Source organism: Solanum verrucosum, unplaced genomic scaffold (assembly GCF_900185275.1).
Source record: "Solanum verrucosum unplaced genomic scaffold, falcon-dt-bn FXZP01000261.1, whole genome shotgun sequence".
Taxonomy (NCBI): domain Eukaryota; kingdom Viridiplantae; phylum Streptophyta; class Magnoliopsida; order Solanales; family Solanaceae; genus Solanum; species Solanum verrucosum.
Window position 1 is genome coordinate 15,487,488 of NW_026019969.1, and position 24,121 is coordinate 15,511,608.

Genomic DNA, 24,121 nt, shown 5'->3' on the forward strand with positions numbered 1-24,121 from the left:
ACTACGTTACCTTCTGTATTTTAATTTTATTTATATTAAAAAGATAATTTTTACAGCCATCCGACAGAACCCACAACAAGAACCATAATCTTAATTTTTTACAAATCTTAGCCTGTATAATCATTGTGTATACATTATACACGAATATACACACCCGCACCCGCCACAAACATTTGTCGTATGATGGAATAAGTTATGATAAGATTATTTTTTATTGAATGTTTGGTTTGTTATATTCAAAATAATAAATTTTAAGAACAATTTATTTTATGAATGTAAAAAGTGGCGTATAAAAAAGGTTGAAAGAGACATTTTTTATATTTACTTACTTTATCCCGGGATAAGTTATCCTGGGATTACTATACCACCCAAGGGGAAGGATAATTTATCCCGATACTAATTATTAATTCCGGGATAAGTTATCCCGGACTTGCCAACCAAACAACAAATTTAGTGGTATTATAATTTAATCCCATGACTATTTGATATTATACTTCACACCAAACGACCCCTAAGCGGTCTTTCAAGCTGCGCCTTTGTCTTTCATGGGGGAACAGATTCTATGCCAAAACCCTTGTAGCCTCAAAACAAAATACAGATGAGCAACAACCAAAAAAGAAACATTTTAATCAAACAAGGTTGTTATGTACTAATGTACAAACAATTGCAGAGATTATTCCAGCTTAAGAATTGAAAAAAGAAATATTTATGTTTTCACTCCTCAAACATCCATCATGAAAAGAAGAATCAAGAAAACCCAAAACATAAGAAAAAGAAAAAGTTTTCAGGCATGGAAGTTGCAATTAGCTCAAGAAGCAGTTTGCCATTGCAGCTCGACTTGAAGGCGACCGTTCTTTGAATCAATGAGGTGGTACTTTTCATTGATCCTTTTGTTACTAACAACATCGGAAAGATTTATATCAACATAACCCAATGTCTCCTGCGTTAAGAAGAAAGTATATAAACAATTAAGTCATTGATAAAGCAATCTCCAACACAAACCAAGATTGTGGAAAGAAACACCCTTTCATCCCATCATCCTTCTTGGAGTAAAAGAACTAATCTAGCAAGAATGCATGTGATTTCATCCTTACAGAGTAACACACTAAATGACAATTGTGGTTCACCTTTTGAAAAATAAGTTAGATAAGATGCACCATTTCAATTCCCAATTATGTGGTGTTGTTACTATTGACTGCAATACACTTCAACATCATATTCGAAAAGGTAATCTCAAGTTTCCAGAGAAATACTAATTGCACCACTCACCGTTCCTCCCTTAGGCCTATAGGCATAGAAACAACAGAAAATGCAACGTATGTACCTTAGGATGCAATAGGCCAATCCTTGTAGAGGTGCTGACAACTTCCATATGCAGCCTATCATTCACAGGAGGCTCCTCCAACACAAAATTAAACTCCTCTCCCCATCTTGGATCCCTGTTCTTCTTGACTTGCTGTAATCAAGGTGGATAAAATCACGTCTAATGAAATGTGAGCAAGATTAGACATAATATAGACCTATGCAGGAAAATTCTTGCATAGTCAAAGTCACACCTAAATACCTACTGCAGATTCAGAAAACCTACATAAACAAAGTTTTTAAGTAAATGAACCTGCAGCAGTTTCTGTTGCTAGTCCTTCTGCATGTCTTATTTACCAAACACATCTAAGTATTTATTATCAATTTCAACACTCCTATCCAAACACATAAAAGTATTTCTTAAATTAGCTTCAACACTTAAATGTGCTTTTAACACGTGAAAATTATCAGTTGCTTCAAATCAACTAAGGCTCTTAAAAACGCCATCATTATCCTCGTTTAGGGGGCATAACCTGATAAGCATAAGGGTAAAATTACTGTTTAGATAGGTTATCAATTTCAGTTCTTTAGGAAGTGGTCGAGTAATCAAGCACTCTGGAAAGCAGGGAGTGAATTCTAGAGAACATGGATACCCCGAGGCTAGCAAGAAGACTAAACACTTGTGGGGTAGAGGTGCTGAGGTTGAAAGGTTCAAGATGAGTGAGAAAAGAGTCATATATATCCAACCAATTTGTATTGCCAGCCAACGAGCGACCAATGAAGGCTAGAAAAAATAGGCAACTTTGTACCTTAGTTTTTCTCTCCTCTCCTTTGAAAAGAATCTTGACATATGGATTAGTATGGTGCTTTCCTTCAACATCTTGAGCTTCGTGGACAATAATCATAAGGACGCCTCCCCCTGGTGGCGTTCCTTCTGGAACCTTATGTGCTGCATCATTATCTTCAAAATCTTTCGGCAACTCATCCTCCTTAAATGGTTTGTAGGTTAATTCCACCATGATCTGACCACGGTCCTTATCATTTTGAGCATCATTCGCATCCATATTCTTTAGGAGATTCAGTGTCATCGTTTTTGATTCATCAGGAGTCAAATCTTTCAGTGGAATAACGTTCATGCCCATCTTATCATGCTTGCCAATCTGAATAAAGAAGGGGGTGAAGTTTGAGATAGCACAAAGAGGGAACCAAAAAATGAATGTGTATCGTGGAACTAGAAAGTTTACCTGCTCCCAATCATAAACAGAGAGCTCCAATGCTTGCGATTCTGGATCTTTAACAACCATATTAAATTCCTCATTCCACTCTGGATTTAAATTCTTATGCCTTACAGGGGTTTTCTTTGAAGGAAGTTTTGACTCAGTGAGCTTAAGTTTTACGTAAGGATCAGATGCACCCAATAGATCTTTCTTTTTCAGATTCATTGCCCTCAGAATCTTCACATGCAGGACCCCAACAGGTTTTTTCATTGCTCTACATGTTCGGAAAGTGAGAACAAAGTTATTCAATTAACTGAAAGTGGTAGCAAAACCTTGGATGAAGAATATGATAACAAAATCTAGAAGTTTAGAAGACATACTTGGATGGATCCAATATCTGCACTTCTAGAGTTTTAGGCCAAAGATACATGTTAGCAACCTGATCTTTAATGGTCTCCTGCAAAAAGAGTTCCCCGATATTAATATTATACCTTTTGGCCATAGCTACAAGTCTACAACAGAAGTGTTCTCCCCTGCACATGCAGTTATAGCAGTTTCTTTGCGTCATTTAACTCATATCTCTATACTCAAAGTTTTGATAAGAAATTCCAAGTATTCTTAACCTTAGAAGCTAAGCAACATATATGCTTACAGTCTTCAGTAAAATACAGGAAAGATCTCAGAAAGGATCCAGGCTGTTTATTCCAAAATAGAGCAAATGAGAGGCATAAATTGTTTCAAAAAGAAATAGAAGACCATGGACATTAGAAACTGTAGTACCTGGACAAACCTGTACAGGCCAGGGATGGACATAAGATCAGCCCCCAAAAGCTTCAATCCAAAGTCAACATGTGGCTGCAAACCAATAAGAATGTACAAAGATGATGTTTTCGTTTCATTTTTAGCTTAAAGAAAGCTAAACGGAAGATGCAGAATCTTTACTGGACATCATAGACTCCTTGTAAGATAGGACAAGGACATACATCTTTGCCTTTCGAACTGTAAATATTGCTTAAGCACAGCCTTGATGCCGACATTAATATACTGTTACCTTTCTCAAAAAATAAGATTCTACTAAGATGAATGTCAACAAATGAATGTGCCTTAATGCCCCTAAGGCCTAGCTCAAGTGGCAAAAGGTGGAGGATTTGTGGTTTAGGTCGCAAGTTCAAGCCCCACACCATGCAAAGCAAAGCCCGATATTTAAGTGGAGAAGGGTAGAGGGGCGGGCCCATTATCCACCAAGTTTAGAAGGCTGTGATTGGTCCAAAGGGCGGGTCACAGACGGATTTCTCGGTTATCAAAAAAATAAAATGAATGTGCCTTAATAAATTGAAGTGAGTCCATAAATATATTATATTAATGCAAGACCAAAGAGGCTGTGCAATATCCAGGATATCTAGAGCAGGTTGCCCCTATCAGCATATTTAGAATCATTTTAATTCTAATCAATGCCTCGATTATTCCCCTGACCAATGACATCTATACATTCAACTCAGAAACATGCCGTTCTCCCAGTCTTGGCAGTAGGGACACCAATGAAGGCTGTAGGCATGTGCTATCATCTCTCGTGCATCTGCATTCTTATGGAGCCATTTTGATACACTAAACTTCAACCTAAGCAACCAATTCTGCTCCAGGAAGCATCGCTGCATGCAACATTTTGTGGCAAGGGAAATGGCAACCATGGTGCGGTAAATTATTTTTTGAGAAGCTATTTTAGCCAACTATGTGGGTAGGTATATGCCGGAAGGATCGCGTGGATAGTGGACTTCAGAAAGCCAATAGAAGACTGAAATTGGGAGTGAGATGAGGCGGAGGAATTTCTCAGCAAATATATCAATAGGAGAAGATGGCATGGCCAAGATGATATAGAGAGGGTCATGGGAAAAGTCAATCAGGGTCAAATCGGTTCAATTGAAGTAACACAAAGAGACTGTTTAACAGAGAAGAAAAAGAAAAGAGGTAGGTGTGAAGGAATTTATGAAGTACCACGCCAACGCAAAAGTAGTTGTTTCCACTTGGTAAGCAACACAGACAATTTTAATGGGGGATAGTCCACGGAAGAGGGGTCAAACATTATGAGTTGGAGTTGGAGCTGATCGTAAAGGAATATGGAGAAGACAAATACCACCTCATGTTGCACTGCAGCTTTTCATCTATGTTATGCACACTATTATTCTCCTTGTTGACATTCCATGGGAGCTACCAAGATCAGGCGATAAAGCAATGTTGAGATGGAAAAGATTGGGAGAGTGAAAACAGCTTGGAGAACAATTTCTTAAAACAGTATCATTATACTAATATCTCTTTTGTATTATTTAGAATAAAACATATAGGAGACTAATCCATAATAGTGAGCTGAATGAAAAAATATAGAAAGATCATTCCTCCTTACCAACATTCTTGGGGTAAAACAAGAACTCCTTTTTGTTTTACAAGAAAAAAGGGGATAGTTTCATAGATGATTGTACCATCAACTATGTTCTCGAGTAATCAGAGAGTGGAAAACATGCCAACGATATAACCACATGATCACACAAGGAAACAAGACATAATAGCTTTGCTTTACAAAAATCCCTTTGTTTATTTCTTTTCTCCCCACACACAAAAATCTCTTTGTTTATTTCTTTTCTCCCCACACGTATATCTACTCCTAAAAAAAAGTCTCAGATGCATAGCCTACCTTTTCCATGAGGGACACAAAGATATTGGCAAAACATGGAAAGCTTGGAACCAGAGGCTTCAGAGTAATACGTGGAGCTGCAAAAACCTGCAAGTCCACAACCTGAAATATCCACTCAAGCAATTAAATTTTGCTTTTGTTGGCATTCTTTTTTTTGAAATTGACTTTTGTTGGCATTCTGTTGGGTCAAAATATCATCAAAATGTAAAACATGAGGAAAAATGCAAAACCTGAACAGTTGCTTTCAATCCGAATGCTTTGACCGCAACAGTAACATTAGGATTTCCAGCCCACTTTATTGATGGTTCCATGATCAATTCTTTTTCTTCAGTAACATAAACCTTCATCCCTGCCAAATAGAAGCATCGGATGAATTTGAGTAGAATGACAATAACTTCTCACTCAACTGCTTAACCCCTTGAAATTAGATATGAGCATGAATTTCAACAAATAAATGGATCAACAAAAAAGTGACACACGGCAGACTCAAAGAGAGAGAATAATCAGTTAATAAAATTTTCTCCAAAGACAAGTTTAAGTCATTTTAGGCAAAGCATAACTTATGCTACGTATTATTTTTCTATTAATCTCAGCACCACGTAAGAGGAAAAAAAGATAAAATAAAATTTGTCCATCAACGTAGAAAACGACTAACCCTGGAAAGTAGGAGGTAAGGACCCCAAAGTTAGTGTTTCAAATTCAACAGAATCAATTTTATACTTTGGTATTTGTTCAGCAATAATTGGTGCTGCAATATCTTTTGCAGTCCTGCAAATTGCCTGTTTAAAAATAGTTGAGTACTAGTTAGTTTATTTCCCTTTAACAAATATATAGAGGAGATAGATAATCCAGAATGTTGTTCAGGCATGGAAGTACCTTGTCCAGGTAAGGCCACATATACTCAAGAAATTTGTTGAGCCAGTCCACCTTATGTTCAGAAAATTTGAAGCAAATTAAAATATATTCACTGATGAGCTACTTTAAATGCAGGTTAAAGGCCTCAATATTCTTACACGGTCATAATCCGGACATTTGACCCAGAGAGGAATTTCAGACAGCAACTGCTGCAAGCTTTTAGAATCTCGCTCAACCAATGGACGAATAACAGGGTCCTGATATTTACAAGAAATCCATTAGCTGTTCAGCCACAAAAGGGACAAAATACTTATTGGGTACAACTAAAAAGAAGTAGCTGTAAGTAAACAGATACAGGAAAAAAATGAAATACACTGAAGAATAAGTGAAATTGTTTAAATGAGACAGATGCAACCAACTAAGTTGTGACCTCTTGTTTTAATTTATTTGATTGGTAGGTAAGTTATGACATTTACAATTAATTTTTTAAGCATCACATTAAAATTTAACAAAGCCGGTTTAAATAATTCTGCAATTTGTGAAAATTTTATAGAATAATATTAGTGTTACTACTAATGAAATGGTATCAAATACTTTGAGCCATAGCCGTCCACAGGTTAGGATCATTCATCTTGATGTGGTAGCACTCTCCATGATTGGACAGTCCAAAAAGCATAAAGTAAAGACATGATTCCACAAGAAAGTACTTACCAAGAAAGGTGATACTCGACTAAGAAAAATCTTTTTACCCTTTTTAGCTTGCTAGTTGGATATTTAGGACGTTCATTGGATTGTATAAAAGCACCACCCCTAAGATTCTTTTGATAACTTTTATTAAGTATAGCTTAATGAGATATACTTTCAACAAAATGAAAATAAGAGTTAATGTTTTCTTTGCAAAATGTTTCATCTATTTCTTTCTATTGTTATAGTATCTGTTTACTTCCTCACTTAGATACTCTCTTGGCTACTTTTTCATCTTTCGTTTTAATCGTGAGTATTTGTGTGTTGTGTGTGTGTGTGGGGGGGGGGGGGGGGGGGGCGTTCCTCTTCCACCCTCTTGAAAGAGATAAAACTCTTTATTGAAGAATCTCAAAAATGGAAAGATTTTATACAAAGAAGGATAGGAGTATAAAATTACTCATTCATGTCTTACGCTACCAATGACCTGACAGAGAAATTTCCCAACTTAACATGCTTGATGATTCTGTGAAACTCATGTTTCATTTACAAACATCGATAAGTATTATCAAGTAGAAGTCAAATTATCTACAAACATAATGCTGAAATTACAAAATATTTTGGAAATATGTACTTCCTATTTGTCAAAAAAGAAACAAAATTTGAAAAATGGAAATTAAACTTGTTTTTTTGAAAGCATATAACCTTTCACATGATCGAAAGATGTGTGATTAGGTAATAAACTAATAATAATGTGTTCAAGGCATCCCCTCACGTTCAGACTCTCTTTTACCTGGGTGAAAATCCAAATATGTAATTGTGAAACATGACCCCTAGATCTTTGTCTACTCTAATATAATATTGAATTGTGTGATTGTCACATCTAAAAGTTTGAACTATTGAAGAGTACAATTGTTCATTTACTTAATTATGTCTTTAGCAAGCCTCCTAATGTGAAGGTTTGATTCTTTCATGGGTCAAACACGTGGGATCTTTCTTTTATGAAGGGTTGTGGTTAGATTTGAACCGAAGACCTTTGCTTGCTCTAATAGCATGTTGAATTGTGTGCCATCTCGTTAAGAAACTAAATCCAAAAATATCATTATCAAGTGGATGAATCAAACAGCCAAGTGAGTATTGGCCAACCCATCTAATAAAAAGGTCTCGAGAAAAACATAAATAAGTCCGGTTTATTTGACATGCTAACTTCTAGGTTTCACCTATTTTCTTCACAACGTTGGAAAAACCTATTGCTAGGCTGTTATAGTTTTGCAAGCACTTGTTGGATGCAAGGTTCACCTGATATTTGACTGAATCTAATTGAAACAAATTGTGCAAGTAAGTTACCTTTACTTAACACATAAACAAGATATAAGTAAAACAGTGACCAATCCAACAAAACACAACTAGTGATGTCCGGTAAAGCATGCAGGTATTATTCTGAAAAGAAATCGGAAACTTTAGAGTAAAAATATACTTAGTCAGTTCACATTTTTCTCGCTTGATATATCTCACAAATTTTTCAAATGGTTCTACTTAGACACTGCTATTCCTAGTTATTAATCGTATAACAAATGCTTATAACATCTGCGTCCATATCCATGTGATCTATTAATTCTAAATTGTACTACTCTATTTCCTACAAAGACAACAACGCCTGACCTCTATAAAAACATTTAAGTAGAGTGTATGTATTGTCTTCTAAATTTCCTATTAAGATTGTCCATTTTACAACTCTAGATTTATAAACCTAAAATATGTGTCTTTGTGAAATGAAAATTTTCAGTACACCAAATTAGGGTTATTAGAACATTGCCCACTTTGAACTTCTAAACATCTTTTTTCTACTATCAAAGTCCTAGAAGCCAGAAACAATACTGACCCCTGCATACTCCCTTCCTAGTATATTAATTAGTGAACATTTTCAGCACTTAAATTTATTCATACACCAGGCAACAACTGAAACATCCAATTTAGTAGCAATGACGCATCGTGTACTTGTCTAAACCACACAATTGAACCCAGAAGTTCAAAGGGGGCAAATGAGTTGCCTCTAGTAAATTAGGTCAACTATGGTTTGACTTAGACAACTATCCTAGCCTAAGTCCCTATAACATCGGAAAATTGTATGCAGTTTTTCCTATCCACATTCCATTTCCAATTAACTGGAATACAAATGCAGAATTAACTTAAATTCTTCCTTCAACTGTTAGCCCACAAAATCAAGTAACTCTTTCCTCATTTTCCGATCGGCACAACGCAAATAGTAACGGAAAACACATGAAATAGAGCGTAGACCCATAGTGAATGTAGCAATTGAAACAAAAACAGAAAAATAGAACAGAAGAATGCAAAACCTTAACATCACAGGGCTGGAAATAGATGAACAGATAGTAACCGATCGTCAATCCACATGAAACCCCAACTCCAAATCCACAAAAACCCAAAATCGTACTCACAAAACCCATCTCAGAAAACCTCTACTCTCCTTGAACTCTTCAACTCAAGAAAAGCATATTTGTGAATCTGATATTCCTTTTCTCTTAATCTTAACCATATATGCCAACGCCATTATTATGATTAGAAGAAGCCATTCGACTTAGAGGTAAAGAAAGGACGAATATGTCCTCGCATGTTCTAGTTCTTTTGGCACATGCAATGCCATATAAACCGTGTCCTTTCAAGTCTTTTCAACTATTTATATATAAGATATTTCGGACAAGCTTTAGCGCAAAGGACGCTCCCGGTTAAAGGAATAGTGTCCAAATTAACTGACACGTAAAACTTCTTGAAACGGCGATACATATTAGGGGTACGCGTTTTTTTTTCTTTCTTTTTTTTCTTTTTAATTAACCGTTTGGGTTGCCGACGTTTTTTGCAAGCTAGCAGGGCCCCACTAACTAAAGTCACCTAAATTTCATTACTATGGTCAATTTGGTTACATACGAATGATGAGGTTTTTTTTCTTTTGCGCAAGTTTGCATAACCCTATACATTGTTTCGGTATTTAAAAATAAATTTTAAAAAATAACCTCTTACGTAATAATATTTATCTACATTTACATTTAACATAAGTTATACTCTTATCATATTTTTCATTTTTTCAAAAAATATAAAATATAAATGATTAATATAATATTTGTTACGTGTTTTTTTGTCATATATAAATTATAATAAAGAATGAAATAAGCAATACGTAAACATAACAAAATTTTACGTGATTAATTCTTATATTATTATGATATATTGTAACTCTAATCAAACACCATGCGTTCCCTTATTTTTGGTTTATCACTAAGCTTTATTTAAATATAGAAGAATTTTAGTATGGCTTCTCGACTTGGTTCCGAGATTGAGGTACAGTCAGATCTAGTACTACTTTTATTGGCTTTGTCTTTATGACTCCGTCTGATGAGCCGTGGTTTTTAGCCTGAAATTGAGTTTGATAAGTAGGGCGTCTCATACCCGGTTAGAACTATCAGACAATAAGCTTAATAAAAGTATGTATTAGCTTCTTGACAGACCCTTTGCTTGGGTAAAATAATTAAACCATGCAGTCTGAGAAACTATGTTAAAATTCTTGTGTATTTCGATTCTTATGTAGTTGGACTACCTCTAAGGATATTGACTTGTTTGATCTATGACCTGGCGGACTACCGCCAGATCAGTGATCCTGTATCGTTGGTATCAGAGCCTTGGAACTTTGATGGTATATATATAAACCAAGTATGTTTATGCCTCTCATTGTTATAACAGAGAACTTTATTAAATGCCTGAATATAATCCCAATAGGTAAAACTTACCATGACTTTGTTTAGACTGAATTGTCTTTCAGTCATTGAGGAAATACCCCAATCTTCAATATGAATGATGTGTTTTATAATCATTTTAGAGAAGTTATAAACATTCTCACTTGTATTATATCCTGAAAAATGTTGAAATTCAACACCTGTGCTTATTAGCAGAGTCTCATAATATTTCCGAGTTTTGTATGACTCACCCGAGAAATAAAGCCCATTAACTAAATACCTCTGGAATATCTTCCAAGGTTCTTCTCTTCTCTGTATGTCAGAGTTTTCTAAGAGAAATATCATTTCTCTTTTTTCTACCTTTTCATATGTTTTGATATCATCAACTTCTTCTTTGGCGATTGAAGCAAAAGAATCACCCTGCTTTTGAGTTATAAACTCCTGTAGTTTAACATATAATGGATCACTTTCTGGAATATCTTCCAGATGTATTGATGATGAAGCTTTTTCTTGTGCTCTAGAGTTTAAGTTATATAAACTCATTCCTCCCTTTTGTATAATTGGAGTACTAGATGATGAAGATCTGTATGATGATCTTGATGAACTTGGGGATGATCTTCCCCTTCCGCGAGTATAACTGTCTTTTCCTCTAGCCTTGGTTATCCAAGGAGGATCCATCCTGCAAACATAGCATTTAGTTTTAATCATTCAAGAAGTTATATTTTTAATCATGCAAGAGGTTATAAACTTCATCACAATAAAATCTTTCATAAAGCTCTTGTTCAATCATGTAATTATTGACAATATCAATCACCATTCCGTCTATAATTTTCCATAATATAAGTTCCTTTAAATCTCTAATAAGAGGAACTGCCTTCAAAATCGTAACCAAATCTTTATCAGGAAAGAAGTCAAGAAAACCCATCAGAAGAAAGATATTCCCTTGATAAGAAGTCTGGGAGGGAGTTATCACTTCCCTTTTTATACTGAATTTCGAAATCAAAAGGGGCTAATTGTGCCTGCCACCTAGCAAAAATTAACTTAGACGCATCATGTTTAAAATCTTTATCAAACATATACTTGACTGACTGAGAATCAGTTTTTATCAAAAAATTTTGATTATATAAATCATCTTGAAATTTTAAAACGCACTTAACGATAGGTAACATTTCATGGGCTACCGTCGCATATTTTTTCTGAGCATCGCTCCATTTTCCTGAATTTTAGCAGATTTTAAAGTATCGAATATATTCATACTAAATATCTCAAGTTGTAAATAATCAACATGCTTTTGTTTCATTTCAATTAGAGCATTAATATCTCTAGAAATAGGCTCGGTGATAAAAGTATAACTAATATCTTGATTTTTATAAGTAGCAGAAAATCCTTTAGCATTTATATTAGTAAAAGGATAAATTGCATTTATAAAAGGAGTTCCTAGAATAATAGGAGGGTATAACTGATTTTTTACTAAGAAAAAGAAGTGAGGAATACAAACTTTATTCTGGCAAATCCGAGTATTAGATAATTTATACTTTATATCTAAAGCATGACCAGATGCAGATTTAACCATATGAGTTGTTTTTTCAAAATATTTAGTAGGTACAAGACCTTCTTGAATGCAACTCACATCAGCGCCACTATCAATCATAGCAATGTTAGTTATAGAAAAAGTATTATCAATTAAAATAGTACATTTAACATACCATTTATGAGCTGTAACAATTTGCATCATTCCTAAAAACATATTTTGTTTCGGATCAATATTCAAAGTGTTGGCAAAAATATTTTCTTCAGCAGTAGATTCATCATCAACCTTATTTTTTCCTTTGCTATTAGCAGACTCAATCTGAGTAAGACGGTGATCATAAATAATATGATTTTGTTTAAGAAATTTAATTTCTTTCTTCAAATGTTCAATTTCTCCTTTTAAATCATCAAAAGAGGTATCATGAATAACCATGGTTTGTTTAGAAGAGAGTCTATTATGAACTTCAGACAAGGAGTAAGGAGCAGAATAATTAAAATCATCTTTAACCTTTTTATCACTAGGATAACTATTTGAAGAGCTAGTTTTACTAGCAGCCAATTGAATGATCTTTTCACGAAGAGTATTATCGGTAACTTCTTTTAGAATTTCTATCACATTGTCTGCAGTGATAGTGAACATATTCATGTCTTCAAACTGAGATTGCAATTTGTAAAATTCATCATGTTCGCAGTGACAAGTATCACCATGACATTTGCAAGCATCATTCGAATCTGGTTGAACCTTACTAGATGACTCAGGTTGCTCATTCTCCGTTGCATAACTTGCTTCAGAATCATCATAATCTGATTCGGAACCTGAAGTATATAGAAAACTATAAATCTTCTCTTGAATATCATCATCAAGTTGTAGAGTCTTAAGCTTTTCTAGCTTACAATTTGGAGCTATATTCCCAAATTTTCCACATTTATAACACTTAATCTTATCAAGATTTCTCTTGGACCTATTCCTGGTAAATCTATGAGATTTACGATGAGTCATACGCTCATCTCTTTCTTCTCTAGTCCTTCTTCTAGATCTTCTTTTCGTATGATGAGATCTATGATATTCTGATTTAGAAGTTTCTCGGTGGGTGCTTTTTGAAGCATCCGGTAAACTGAATTGAGTACAAATATCTCCTAATTGAGACCTTTCTTTAAGCTTATCCATCTTAAGCTGTCTTGAGAGTTTTAACTCATTGCACAAATTTATGCCTTCTTGCGTACAAGCCCCAATAAGCTTTCCATAAGTGAAATCACTATAGGGAATAATTCCTTGTGAATTTCTAAGAGTCTTTTTTACTCTTTCTGCAAATAAAGAAGGTAAGCCATCAATAAATTTGGCTTTCCAGAATTCTAAACCATTTTCGGGAAGTTCCATTACCCGACTTAAATAAGTGTCTTTATACCATCTAAACTCACCTAAATGTCTACATCTAAGACCATTTAGAAGAGATCTAATGGTTTCATATTGATTGGTAAATCTACCACTAAAATGTTCAAGAATAGTCAAAATAAGTGTATACGCTCGTCTTCTCTATTTTGAACAAGGGCAAAGCCTAAATTGTCATGACCTTCATTTGCTGCCTTAGCATTAATCACTGCTGCTCTGGCATCAGATGGCATATAATTATCCCACCATCCTCTTAGTTGACCGGTAAATCCTGCAATAATCATTTTGCAGATGGTCCTATCAGTGTTATTGACACTTTTGCAAATAGTAGCATACATAAGCATCCTATGAACCATAATTGTCAACTGCCTATCAGTTAGCCCATCGAGATTCCATTCATAAATCTCACTTCCACTATAAGAAGTGTTAGTTTGATTCCAATCTCTTTCCTCTATTAAAACATCTTGAGGAGTAGGCCTGGGATAGTAATAAGTTTGCATGCTAGGTTTTCTAGCATAAGCAGTATTACCACTATTCTTCTTTGGATACCCATGAAGTTTATTAACTTCCATTTCCATTTGAGTTTTGAAATCAAAAGTGGCTTCCATCTCATCTGCAAAATCTTCAGCGAGACTTATCGGTTTCGCACTTGCACCAAATTGTGAAAACTTTTTATCAAGAAGATTTTCAAGGTCGTGCAAAGGTCTAAGAATAAAATCCTGAATCTCAGGAGGCCTTTGAATATGGACATCAGGTTGTTTTGACGAAGAAGCCTGTTCCGAAACTTGTTTTACAGATTTTAGCTTACTATCAATTTGAACAATCAGATTAGACAGGTTATCTAATTTTTTGTCTAGAGAACAGATATGTTCACCAATAACTTTGACATATAGGCCCAAGTAATTATTTTGAGAAATAAGACGATTAATTTCATTTATACTTACTGCGGCGACATCATTATCAATAAATTTATGAAAAGCAGTAAAAGAAATACCAGTATTATTGGGTAAAATAAACGGAGCTTGAGGAGGATAAATGGATTGAATAATATTACCCGATTTATCTTTGTAAGATCGTTCAAGAACGTTGATGAACAGGGGCAAATAAGTGGTTATAAACCAAGGCACAAAAAACATAATATGATTATGTAATGCACAAGTTTCATAAAATTCTTGAGAAATATTATTTAAATCTTCTTTACTATAAGTGTCAAAAAACCAAGTTTTAAACCGGTTCCATTTTTCATTTAAAAATTCGTTTTGAATATATTTTCTTGCCAGTGAACCTGGACTAAAATCAATTTGATGTTCACTCATCATTAAGTATCATTAAGATTAAAATCCATCTCGGATACAAAAGGAATATCCTTATCAGAAATATCAGATGCTTTATCATTCGTTTTAATTTTTTGTTTTTCTGCAGATATAACTGTTGATAAAGTATGTAGAGAAGCAGCGCGATTTCTTGCTAGACCATAACAAGGTTCTATCGGAGAAATATGTTGAATAGCTAGTCTTTTTTGAGTGATTTTTTCACTTCCTTTAATCCATGGTGTAGGTTTTCTGTTTTTATTACTTTTCTTTGTTCAAGGATCCTATTTATCAATTTTCTCAATTTTTTCTATTTTTTCTACTTATTTATTATTATACAAAAAAGATTATATCAATTACTACTCCTCTATTCATTGTTATACTTAGGTGTCACAAAATTTACTTCCACTCATTATTATTCTTTACTTTAAAAAAAAATAAAAGTCTCAATATTTACTATGGGTGCAAAAATCGAACCGACCGATAAAAGTGTTATTGATTTATTGTTATTAGGGTATTGGGTTAACGGTTTTATAAAAAAATTATTGAGTTGTTGGTTCGATATTGATTTTTTATATTGGGTAAACCGATACCTATTAAGACTAGTAATTTACTACTTTTACTTGTACATAAATATTATATATTAATCTTAATATCTTACTAGTTATCTTTGTCCTAGAACTGTCAAAAAGGGTCGGCCCAGCCCCGCCTGGCCCAAGGCTTGCGGACTAAGGAATTTGAAGGGTTAAGGCTGGTCGGCCCTTCATTTGGAAGGGTCTGAAAATGCTCAACCTAACCCAACCCTAGAAGGGCTGAGGGTTGGGGCGGGCTGACCCTTTTTTTTCATTTTTTTATTTTCAAACATATAATTCTATAACATCAAGAAAATGAAAAGATTTTCAAATCAAATATGGCAAACAATAGTGTTGTTTCAATAACACTAGCAAAAAATCTAGTGTAATTAGCATGTATCTTGCATACCAAATATGCGAGCGAGATAAGAGAGTAACACACAAGATGGAAGGGAGGCGAGGACGCGATATTTGTCTATGTATCCTAGATACATATGAATCTACTTGGATAGAATGTATTTAGAACAAATTAACCTAATTTGAGTTCATATATTTCGAGAAACATGTATCTGAACGTACCAAAATCTGGTAAGATTCATAATATTACAACATAGAGTGTATTTAGGTAATTAGATTATATACTAGTGAGATTATTGTAAGTTGTCCTTAATTAAAAAGTTTTGGCCCATGGGCCGACCCCGGCCTGGCGCCGATCAAGCCTAAGGGCCAAGGGCTTATATGGATCGAACTTATAAGCCTTAGTTTGAAATGGGCTTGAAAAATCATATCCCAACCTCACCCCAATAACGGATTGGGTTGGGCCGGCCCCATGGGCTAAGCCTATTTTGACGGCTCTAATGGCCTTCAATTCACACTTCACAATGACTTTGAGTTCATAATTTTATATTATACAAAACGTTAAAATCTAAAGTAAGAACCTTATTCTTCTTGACTTCTCTTTGTGTTACACTATTTCTTATTAATTAATTAGCATATTTCATAAGTTTTGTTAAATTTTATTTTTTGTTTTTATAACGTAATTTTTATAATTTTTATGTATTATATATTATTTTACGTACTATTTTGTAGAATTAGAAAAAAAGTAACAATAATATTTTTACAAGATTAGAAAAAAGAAAAAAAATTAAAGATTTCAATCTCCCAAAAAGGTATAATATTGATTGAAAATTTAAACATGTAAATTATAATTTAAAAATTTTAATTGATTTTTATAATAAATATTTAAAATATCTTCTCTCTATAAAATAATTTTAATATTAGAAGTACATTAATAGTTGTTTTTTCTTATAATTTGACTCTTAAAAGCACTTTTTGAAAAAAATTAGTCAAACGCAATTTGTTTATGAAAAACAATTTTCAAATAAATTTGCCAAACACATATTGCTTATTTTTCAAAATCACTTTTTTTTAAAAAGTCATTTTAAGAAAGTACTTCTAAAAATAAGTTATTTTTAACAGTAATGTCAAACAGACTCTTGTTTTATTAGAGATAAAATGTCTCAATAAAATAATGTGAAATGTAATCATCGTAAAAACTTTCACAACTTATGAAAGCACAAAACTCAAAATAAGTGATGGAAAAAAATGAGTATATGCGTCTATTAAATTATTCCTTGTTTGCATTAATATAATAATTAATTTTAATTATATACATAATTATTGAACTTGATCTTTTTTTTAGAATTGCTTTGATTTATGAAATGACCAATTAGATATGTGATCTTGTTTCACACTTATTATTTAGATGCATATATTCGTTAAATTTATTCCTTGTTTGCATTAATATAATAATTAATTTTAATTATATACATAATTATTGAACTTGATCTTTTTTTTAGAATTGCTTTGATTTATGAAATGACCAATTAGATATGTGATCTTGTTTCACACTTATTATTTAGATGCATATATTCGTTAAATTTGATGCAAAAGCTTCAATATTATGTACATGTTAACACGATGAATAAGAAAATTATAGATATTAAAAATATCTCTTTAATTAACAAATTTTGAAAGCTAAAATCCAAAATATTGAAATTGAAAGGAAGGAAAAACTGGAAGATGTGTTATAAAACTAAAGTAAAATAGGACGAGAAATATAAAACAAGAGGAACAATATGAGATAGCTTTCTTTCTTTCTTTCAAGTGTTCATCAAATCTTCAAGTGTATACAATATGAACTCTTATGCCTCTATTTATAGTGTAACATGATATTAACATGAATATAATGGAGGAGGTTATGGAGGTGAAAGGTTACAAGAATAATGGTAATAAAGTTGGAGGTTATGGTTATCTTTATAATGGAGGAAAGTAATGGAGATAATGGGTGAGAGTAACTTCTTGGTGTAGTGGACATCCACATTGTAATATTTTATAACACTCCCCCTTGGATGTCCATAGATAATATGTCTCATTAAAACCTTACTAGGAAAAAATCATGTGGGAAAAAAATTCTAGTGAAGAAAAAGAGTACACATATCTTTTAATACGCTTTGAATGTTGCCTCGTTAAAAATCTTACCAGGAAAAACCAATTGGGATAAATCCATGGTTAAGGAAAAGAGTACAATGCACATTTTTCTCCCCCTGATAAAATTTTTATTTGATATCTTGGAGACGATGCATTCCAATCTTATTATATCACAACTTCTCAAATATTGATGTTGGCAATCCTTAGTGAATAAGTTTACAAGATTATCACTTGAATGGGTCTTTGAACGTCAATCTCACAATTTTGTTGAAGATTATGTGTGAAAAAGACTTTGGTGAAATATGTTCTGTCCGATCTCCTTTGATTGTATCATTCCTTCAACTGAGCTATATATTATTTTCATATATAGTGGCTGGAATATCCTTTTCAAAAGAAAATAACATAATTTCTGAATATGATAGATCACGATTCTAACCAAACACACTCCCGACTTAATTCAGAGATCAATATTATTTCTTCATGATTTGAAGAAGTGGTTACTAATGTGATTCTTTGAATGTCAAGATATTGTTGTGTCTCCAAATGTAAATAAATAGTCCATTTGCGATCGTGCCTTATGCAGATCAAATAAATATATCTACATAATCAAATCACTTCTGACTCAGAGATTGATCATTTCAATTTTATTGAAGCTCGTCTTTTCTTTCGAAAGAAAATCACACATTTTTTATGTGTTGAGTCACTTGCTTTGTTAATTTTTTGTCATAACTTGAATGATAATATGACAATCACTTCACATAACTATCGTTATGTATATAAAATAATCTTCTAGCATTTGCATAACCAACAATCTGTAAGTGCACCAATTGCACTAATACATGACATTTTAAATCATTTTCCTGGGATTAAAAAGATTCTTTCTCTGTGTTGAGCAGTCTCAGAACCATTGGGTACTCAATGGAATTGCTTTAAGACCTTTTAAATCTGTCAAGGATTTTCATATAACCTTCATCGTTTAGTTAGACATAATAATCATTCATTATACATATTCAAGTATTTCATTTATTGCCAGACTGAAACAAGTCTCATTGCATCCACCACTGGAGAATATATCTCCATTTAATAATATCAGAATTTTTGCAAAAACTCTTTATGCCCCGAGGCACAAACCACACTTTATATCTTACAATTATACTTTCACACAATGATTCATTTGTACCACACTGACATTATATTTTGATCCATGAACTATAAGATAAAAAACATCACTTTTCTAAGTGAAACAAAATATACTTTTATAGTGTCAATCATTTATCTGTACATACTATATGACAAATTCAAATTTAAGATCCTCGTAACCATTTATAGCATTGGGTGCTACTTCATATCAAAGATACCGTCGACGGTCATTTTGATATCGATTCCAATACGATACAACTTATCGAGATCTCTTTATTTTTCATCATTTTCAGGTACCTGAACCTTTGCCAGGGTTTTATGAAATGTTATGTCATAGTGCTCTTTCAAAGCACTTACCTTATTATCGTGACCATTTTGATAATTTGTTTCTCTCCTTCCTCAAGGAGTTTTACGTTTGGAATCAATTAGTCTATCACGTTTTTGGCGTACCATAGACTCTGTCCTTCAAGGACTATTTATTGGAGCATTTGCAGCTTAATTAAAATATTGGGTCATCAAATACATCTGACAAATTATTTGCAACATTTTGCAAATGAATTATCTCTTAAACTTCAAGTTCACATTTTTTTTTAACGAGGATCTAGATAATTCACCCCACACATAATTTTCAGCTGTTACACATATCTCCCCCTAATGTTAGGAAATCTAACATTTACCCCTAACCTCATTTGGGGATCCATCTTTATGCGTGGTGGAGCAATAAAATCATATGTGCACACATCAAATTTTTAGATGAAAATTATTTGGTTCCTGACCCTGAACCAATTGTAATGGAAAAACCTTGTTGGCTTGATGCATACATGTTAAATAAACTCATCTCATACCAAATTTTATTTGAGAGATTTGTTCTCATAATCAGTGGTCTCGCTATCATTGGAGGCAAACAAATTTTGCTAAACCAACCAGTATTATCAACATATTTTTATAGTTTGAAACTGTGCTATTAATTTAACAATTTGAGTAAACAACTTTACAAAAATCAATTTGTAAGTTGATACAATGCACATGTGACCACACCATAGATGCATCTATTAAATCATAATAGTAAGCGGTCCACATGGCAGGTGAACGAACCCATATTCACCATTTTATATGTTTCAAATAATTTCAGGGGATACAATTTCAACCTTAGCTGGTACAATAATCATTTTATCATGAGAACAAGCAACACAAGAGAATTCTTAAAGAATCTTTTATTTCTTCAAACATATAGTCACATGAATTCTCAATTTTATTTTATTTTGCATCACATTTGAATCGAAATAGCCAACCGATTATGCCAACTGATATTTATTCTAATAATCTTCTTGTTTACTTTTGCATGTTATTCCATCATCATGTTCATAATTGTATACAACAAACAACGGGAAGAAATGGGTAATCTTATACGTAAATATTTATAACCCACTTTAGTTGTAGTAATTTGAAGATATTAAATCTTCCCATAATTTATAGTCTCAATATAATATTTTTTTCTTTTTAATTCTTCCGAAACTTAAAAATTTTCTTTTGAGACTTACTAAATCCCAATATTATGAACAATTGCATTCCTCCGGATAGTAACAAATTAACCCTTTCGGAACTCTCAATTAATTTTGTGTACTACCCCAAATTTCACAACGCCGTTCTTATGGTTATCATCTCCTTCAAGGAGAATTATTATTATTGTCATAGTTAAAATTATCACATGCAAGACTTATTTCTTTTCAATCTCTCAAACCTCCCGTAGAGGTGAGATATGACATTTATCCAACAATACATGAACATGTTCTTATTCATAAGAACACAAGACACATTTTCTTTAAGAAATGGACCATAACCATTTGAACATGCTCCATAAGTTTTTTATTAGAAACCCACTGTCATGCTTTCACATTTATCAAATTTATGTGACCCACCTCAACATCACATTAGGAGGTCAAATGTACCAAATGTACTACCACTTTGTATTCCTTATTTTGATGGAGGATTTACAAAACTTTTCAAATTTGGGTTGCACCAACAACAATGTGCCCATTAACTTCTCATACCACTTTGATTGATAAAAATTACCTTAAAAAATTACCTTCACATTTGAAGGAGCATCTTAAAAAACAATGTGTCTAATAACCTTTCATACCACTTTAATGGACAAAATTACCTTCACATTTGAAGGACAATCGTCTTAAGAACCCATAATGTTCTTCCTTTTAATTATCACAATGATGACCATTAACATTTTACCACACTCATATTCATACATTCAATCACTTGTCATTTTCAGACATATTATGCACTGCTACCACATTCACATAAAAGAATGGAGCAAATTAATTGGGTAAATTTCATGACTTTCAGTCAAAAGTATAAAACTTTATGTTAGTTATCATCATATCATCACTATAGTGCATTAGGACTTAAACCCAATGTCTTATCTATATAAAGACACCTTTGGTCATAAATCAATGGGACTTGAACCCAACTTCTTATTATCATGGTGCACCGAGACTTTAACTTGATGTCTAACCCACTTGGTGCGGTGAACCCTGAATTCACCGTCTTACCTTCAACCAATGTCTTAATAAACCAAATGCATTACCAAAAAATAAATATTGAATACCATAAATATAATCTGAATTTGACTTAAAATTGAATAAAAATGAACAAAACTAATTAACTAGAACAATATGTTGGGACCAAATAAAAGTCCCAAGTAAAAATAAATTAAAACATTTTAATAGTCCCTCACAATATTGTTATGAAGATTGTCATAATTTACTAACCATTTTAAAATAACCACAAAACAAGCTTTGTTAGTACATTAATATATTAATAACTCAACAAGCAAATGTTTAGATAAAGAAAAATAAAGAGATACAAAAGTAACCAATAATGATAATCCAATCACAGTATGTATATGCCACATAACTCAATAACTTATCTTTTAACACAACAAGATCATAAAGAACAATTTCTTTACAAATTATTACCTTACAAAACTAATTTTACTTTTTAAATATATAAGTGATCAAATTAAAAGTTTGCTCAAAGTAAAAGCAACTTGCTGGACTCATATGATTTTGAGATGGTAAGAAAACTAATGATGCATAATCAAAAGTAAAATATAAAATAGATTATATAGTAATTTACCTTGTTTCCGAGAGAAAAATAAACACAAATATTTTTACCTTCTTTATATTTACTTTGTTTCAATCCTTCAATAATAGAACAATAGTGCTGATAACCTGTTATAAAACTAAAGTAAAATAAGACAAGAAATATAAAACAAGAGGAACAATATGCGATAACTTTCTTTCTTTCAAGTTTTCGCCAAATCTTCAAATATATACAATATGAACCCTTATGCCTCTATTTATAGTGTAACATAGAGGCATACAAAAGATTGGTCATAAACATGATATTAACATGAATATAATGGAGGAGGTTATGAAAGTGAAAAGTTACAAGAATAACGGTTATAAAGTTGGAGGTTGTCTAGGTTATGGTTATCTTCGTAATGAAGGAAAGTAATTGAGACGGTGGATTAGAGTAACTTCTTGATGTAGTGGACATCCACACTATAATATTTTATAACAAGATGAATCTTTTCCTGATTAGTTTGTCAATCTACTTATTACTTATATTCAAATAATAAAATAATCTTGCACAATAGATGTATAAGAAGGAGGTGAAAAATGCATGCTTTGATATTGTTATTGTTTTTTGCCTTGATATTTAAATGGTGTAAAAGTAAATCCTCGTTTTGTAGTGTCATAAGAGAATTCATTCAAAATAAATACTTTTAAAAATCCCACTCACTGATGGTATATTATATGTTTTCTTACTATACTTTTCTTTCTCATTTTAATTTTTTTACAACCATGATAAATTTCTCCTATCCTCATGTTCTCTGGAATAATCCAACCTAAAATTGAATGGAATTGTTCCAAAATATAGTTCATATATAGAGAAAATACTTGTTCAAGATAAATCATCAAAATAAACTCAATAATTATTCATATCTGTACATAACCATAAACAATATATTTAAAGAAAACAATACCCATAGTGAATTATATATATATATAATAGAAACGATGAACAATAGTAAAAGGTGATTACTTATCATTGACATATCTTACTAACTTGTCGTATTTCAATTTTGATGAACTACATATAATATATATCCCTTTAAATTATTGTTAGCGATTAATTGACTTATTTGATGATTAAATATGTATTTTTTCTTAGTTCTGACTATAAACACTTCTCATATACATCTCAATCTTGCATAACACATAAGTTAAAGGGGGCAAAGGGCTTGATATACCCTCACCCCAACTTTGTCATTTAGAGCTAACATACTCCTTCGTTGTAAAAGTGACCTACATATGCTCTTACTGTTACAAAATCGGTTCACATCTGCCCCTTTTTGTTACAAAAGTGGCTTCACATATACCCCTATCGTTACAAAAGTGATAAAATTAATTTTAAATTATTTTTTATTTTCAATATTTTTAAAAATCATGTATTGATTTTTTTCACACAAAAATTATTTTTTGACTTCTTTGATTATTATTATTTGAGTTTCTTATTCTTTTTTTTTTCCAGTCTTTAGTGTAAAATAAGAGAAATAAAAAGAAAGAAGTGTGAATGAAAAAAGATTGAAAACTATTTTTTTTGCGGGTATATTGTAATTTAGTTTTTATCTATGTAAAATATATTTAGGACATATATAATAAATTTTATAAGGAAATAAGTGAAAAGAAAAAATTTGACCATCAAAATAATAAATTAAAACTAGCCGTTGAATTTAAAAATAAATTTAAAAAACGTGAGGAGGATAAAACATACCCTTACATGAATTATTATTTTTAATTAAACATTATTAGAAATTAAGATTTTTTACTTCCGTAAGAGGAAAAGGGTATATATAGGTCATTTGTGTAACAATATGGGTACATATGAGCCACTTTCAGAATGAATACATATTAACCCTAAATGATAAAGTTGAAGGATAAATTGACCCTTTCTCCCTAAATTAAATATCCCTACTTGATTAAACGAATTAATAAAATATTATATCGATACATATATCAAACAAAAAATCAATTTAAACAAAATTATACCCAAAAAATAATCACTACTAGTATTTTACTTAAATAAAAGTAATTAATGTAAAAATTTGTGCTACACTTC

General features: G+C 32.3%; 1 protein-coding gene across 2 annotated transcripts; it reads right to left on the reverse strand.

The window, feature by feature from the left end:
* Positions 1–623: 623 nt before the first annotated feature.
* Positions 624–9,359, reverse strand: LOC125815457 (synaptotagmin-1-like). Of its 2 annotated transcripts, XM_049494932.1 has the most exons (12): positions 9,099–9,337; positions 6,219–6,317; positions 6,082–6,132; positions 5,861–5,984; positions 5,436–5,554; positions 5,206–5,307; positions 3,300–3,374; positions 2,900–2,976; positions 2,547–2,793; positions 2,112–2,462; positions 1,325–1,456; positions 624–940 (listed from the first exon to the last, which is right to left on the reverse strand). In XM_049494932.1, the coding sequence occupies exons 1-12, from the start codon at positions 9,207–9,209 to the stop codon at positions 809–811; spliced, it is 1,620 nt and encodes a 539-aa protein (XP_049350889.1). In that variant the 5' UTR covers positions 9,210–9,337; the 3' UTR covers positions 624–808. The 2 variants fall into 2 exon arrangements, with proteins under 2 accessions (XP_049350889.1, XP_049350888.1); XM_049494931.1 differs by having other exon boundaries at positions 2,112–2,793; positions 9,099–9,359.
* Between the last annotated feature and the right edge of the window lie 14,762 nt (positions 9,360–24,121).